Source organism: Lepidochelys kempii, chromosome 8 (assembly GCF_965140265.1).
Source record: "Lepidochelys kempii isolate rLepKem1 chromosome 8, rLepKem1.hap2, whole genome shotgun sequence".
Lineage (NCBI taxonomy): Eukaryota > Metazoa > Chordata > Testudines > Cheloniidae > Lepidochelys > Lepidochelys kempii.
Window position 1 is genome coordinate 61087591 of NC_133263.1, and position 4724 is coordinate 61092314.

Below are 4724 nucleotides of genomic sequence, written 5' to 3' on the forward strand. Positions count from 1 at the left end.
ACATAATGTATGCAGTGTTAGACCTGGGATATTAGAGAGACAAGGTGAGTGTGGTAATATCTTCTATTGGAGCAGAGTCCGTCAGCGTGAGAGAGAAACTTTGGAATTTACACAGCTCTTCTTCAGGTGAGACCTTCAGACCTGAAGACATTTGTCTCTCTCACCTACAGAATTTGGTCCAAAAAAAGATATTATCTCACCCACCTCATCTCTCTAATTGTATTTAATTGATATAGCTGATCCATCCCATAGTATAGCAGGTGCATTCTAACTAGACGAAATGAACCTGGAACATCTAGAAGCACATTTAATAAAAGTCCCAAAACATACTTATAACAGACTTTTTCAAATCACCAATCAGATGTAGACAAGATTTTTTTGTGCTTTTTCAAATTTTACTTAAGACTTTTTTTTGCCTCACAAAACAGACCCAGTCTCATCCGGTTCAGTCTTCACCACAAGACGAATGCTGTCTGTTTTCTTTTTGAAAGACACACGTCACTGTGCACTGAAAAAGGGGAACTTCCACAGCTTGCGGTTATGTTGCATGATAAACAGATCTGTTCACACCAATTCGAGAGGCAGTTTGGATCAATAAAAGGCAACAGGCACCACAGACAGCAAGCAGACAATTGCAGCTCTCAGGACTATTTCTTCAGAAGTGAACCCCACATCGACACTAAGCAATATGCCAGGATTATTTTTACCTCACAACCACCCAACCGAACTGAAAGAAGCAGATTGCAAGCTTGGAGAAGGCAAAGTTCATAAAAGGAAGCAAAAGGCTTTGTAAGTATATGTGACTTACTGTCAAATGAAAACGTGTTTTGAGTGAAATTAACATTAGCAAATTGAGAATTCAGAATTAGTGCCATTTCACAGAGTTTACCCACAGCAAAGCATATTCTGCATAGCATGTTCAATGCTATAAAATGATAACATTATTATAACAGGGTTTGAATGGAAAGGGATATGGATGAGCAGTTCCTAAGTTAAATAAGTTGAATATAAAAATGAGTGGGTAGGAAAGAAGGAGCAATTGCTTGTAATTACTTGCATAAGTATCTCATTGGCATCAGCTGTGGAAGTGAATGATCTGGCCCTAAATGTTTACAAGTCCTAAGACCTTCATACAGAATGCTACCTAACTGTAACTGTGTTTAACCAGTATCATCCATTCATTACACATCTGATCATTGGTTTCAGTGGTGCAGATCTGAAAAGCTATTTGAAGTCCATGGTACCACATCTTGAATCTAGCATCAAGTCTAACTCCAGAAATGTGACGTAAGTACTGGACTCTTAGAAATACATAGTAATTATGAACTAAGGCTAGATTGCCATATTTTGTCCTCACAAACAAGTCTATTACATTTTCACTCATGTGTAAAGTACATGATGAACCATAAAATATTTCTAAGATCAAACTACTTTCAATTTCCTAGTTACAAAAGGTTTTTTTTTTGTTTTTGTTTTTGTTTTTTATAAATCGGGCATCACCACACAGAGGGTATCAATGGAGTTGAAATAATTCTTTTTGTTTTCCTTTTTTCCATTTCCTTTTTAATTGTTTATGGGCAGTTCAGTGGTGCTCAATCACCACACCTATTCATTAATACTTCACTTATATTATTAATGAATTAAAGCCTGACAACACCCTTGTGAAGTAGAGAAATATTACCATCCCCATTTTAGAGAGAGGGATAACAAATGGCACAGATAGGTGAAGTGACTTGCCCAAGGTTACAGAAGAAGTTAATGAGTCTTGGAATGAAAACCAGGTCAATCCAGGACTTTCACCACAGACCCTCCATTCTCCTTTTATTTACTTCAAGAACCCTGCTGCTTCTTACTTGTCTGAGTTAAGGGGCAATAGCATGCAACCAATTCATGCAGAGTCCCCCAGAGATTTTATGAGCAAGCTATGCATTTTCATAACATTGAATAATCAATTGTATTCTTTACGTATTCCTAAGAGGCCATTAACCAAAATAACTAAACAGTTAACATTTTGTTTCTTGCATTAAGTATTTTTTTTCTTTTGGTCACCACAGGCTTTCTGCAGAAGAGGTGATGCAGTGGTCCCAGTCTTTGGAAAAGCTTCTTGCCAGCCAAAGTGAGTGTATTTTTTGATCACTACTACTTTCTTATGTTAATCTAGTGAGCTTTCATGCAGACTAAATAAATCTATGAAGCTGTAGCATTCTGTGAATAATGCTAAAAACAATGTCCAATAGCCTTTCAGTAATTCACATCTTCACAGTCACATGGCTACCTATTGTAATATATTGCCTTAACTTTACAGCCCATCCTTTCCATAGGCACAGTGCTACTCCCACTGACGTAAATGGAAATAATCTCATTAAATTCAATGGGGTTGGATCAGATTCCACATGCCCACATTACTCCAAATAATGCGGATAAGAGCTACGTGTGCACTTGGAGCCAAAGTCAGACCATGCAGAAAAGAACAGACTCCCACTGACTTCAGTGGCCTTTGGATCAGACCCTTCATTTGCAGTGCACCACAATATATATATTACACACACACACACACACACACACACAGAGTATATTTCAGCAAAATCTTATTACTATAATAGGAGACTTCAATGTGACCTTTATCTTAATTGTATTTATTTTATCTTCCCCAATTTAAGTTATAAATATAACATTATAATTGATTAAGTATTTCTGTTTGCTGTAGGTGGTCAAGGTGCCTTCAGGGAGTTCCTGAAGTCAGAATTCAGTGAGGAGAACATTGAGTTCTGGCTGGCCTGTGAGGACTATAAGAAAACCAAGTCTGATCACTTGCGAGACAAGGCAGAGAAGATTTATGAAGAGTTTGTTCAGATAGATGCAGCTAAACAAGTAAGTACAAAGTTAATCTGTACTGTGTTACATATGAAAGATTATGGGAGCTGACAAGGGATAGACGTGGGGCTAGACAAGGACAGATTCATCTTTAATCAAACAGGAAGAGAAGTCATAGGTTCTTATGTTTTCATTTTGTCACCTTCCGCCATACTGCCTTGAGCAGTGAACTCATCAGGTGAAAGTAGTGCTGGGGATTCAACAGGTGGCACTCTTCCCCCTAAGTCGGTATTGATTTGAACAAGATGTTAAGAGCCAGTTCTGCTGATGGAGGTGCTGTCACTTGAATGAGACATGAAACCTGTCTGGATCATTTATGGTCCGTAAAGATTAAAGGACACTTTGGAGAAAAGTAGAAGTGCTCGCATAGGCCACATTCCAAACTAGATGCCTACATCCTACCAAAAAATTCTCCTTCAATTTTAATTGGATATTTTATTCTTCACTTTCTGGCTTAAGTTGTTGTTACTCTTTCTGATCCCTGAAGTGGCTGCATTGCACTAATGAATGGCAATTCCCGTGTAGTGTTTGTATGCCATTTTTTTTTTAAGTTCCATCAATTTTGAATGAAAGGTGCTATTTCAGGATAAATTAATTATTGTAGCTTAAAGAAACCTTGGACAGAGTTTTAAGACTGAGAGTCTGTGTTTCAGGAAGACAGTGACAAATATAACGGCAAAAAGTATTTAAAAGATATTAACAAAGTTTGATTTTCTCTTCCTAGATCAATATTGACTATCATACAAGGAAAGCTACAGCTAAAAAGGCTCAAGACCCAACTTTCACGAGTTTTGACGAAGCCCAAAAAACTGTATATGTGCTAATGGAGCGGGACTCATATCCGAGATTCTTGAAATCAGAAGCCTACCGTAATCTTTTAAACACGCTTCAGGTCAACAGTGTTAAGTGAGCAGTTTGATGCCAGGAAAGTCTGAGGGTAGACTATGCATGTCAATTAACCGACAGCAAAGAGGTTGCTCCCTGTGCAACTCGGGCTCAGTGTAGATAAGGGAAACTTCATTCTCTGAAGTGCTGGAGGAAGTGCAGATAGACTATCAGACATGATAAAACCCAACCAGATGAAGGCACCCAAGCTAGGTTTCCAAGCCTGATAGAGTGGAAAGGGGGCGGTCGAGGGGGAGATCCTCTCTACTTTATGCCACTAAACTGAAACTGGATACATAGTTATTAATTAATTGTATCCCACTGTGAATTCTGACATATTAAATCCCACAGGACGGACAACAGTTTGGAAGAGCTAGGATAATACCCTTTATCTGAGCATGATGGGTAAAATAATTGATACTGGGAGAAAAAAAATACTTTTAAATTGTCAATTTTTGTACTAGCTACAGAAATGCATAAAACAGACCAATAAGCCAAATGAGAACTTGTCCAGGCTATGAAGTGTTAATAAATGTGTGCAGTTCTATTGTATTGATTAAAATGTATTATAAAATGTGACAATTGAGAATAAGTTTATTTTAAGTTATATAAGCTAGATATTACTATTTATGTATTAAGCAAGTAGGTATGTAGCACATTTTTACTATTTAATTTACTGCAAAGTGTGAAATAATGACAAGCAATTCCTAAATTAAAGTTACATGACAAAAGCACAGAAGTTCTATGGTCGCTTTTCCTCTATCATAAGAAGGTTTTGACACCTGAATTAAGGAGGTAAATACTGAAGCACAGCCATCTCGGTTATCGTCTGAAACCTCTTTGTTCTAATATTCTAATTCTTTCTAGATGCCCAATTCTCTTGCATCCATTTTACACTGGTATAACTCCATTTACTTCAGTGGAGATTATCCTGATTTACTCAATGTAAAATCAGATTCAGGCTT

At 37.3% G+C, this 4724-nt stretch overlaps 1 protein-coding gene across 1 annotated transcript; it reads left to right on the forward strand.

The window, feature by feature from the left end:
• The first annotated feature begins 484 nt into the window (after nt 1-484).
• RGS1 (regulator of G protein signaling 1) lies at nt 485-4341 on the forward strand. The gene is made up of 5 exons (XM_073356719.1): nt 485-789; nt 1207-1287; nt 2055-2116; nt 2708-2871; nt 3599-4341. Exons 1-5 carry the CDS (start codon nt 689-691, stop codon nt 3782-3784), a joined length of 594 nt encoding a protein of 197 aa, XP_073212820.1. The 5' UTR covers nt 485-688; the 3' UTR covers nt 3785-4341.
• The last annotated feature ends 383 nt before the right edge of the window (nt 4342-4724 follow it).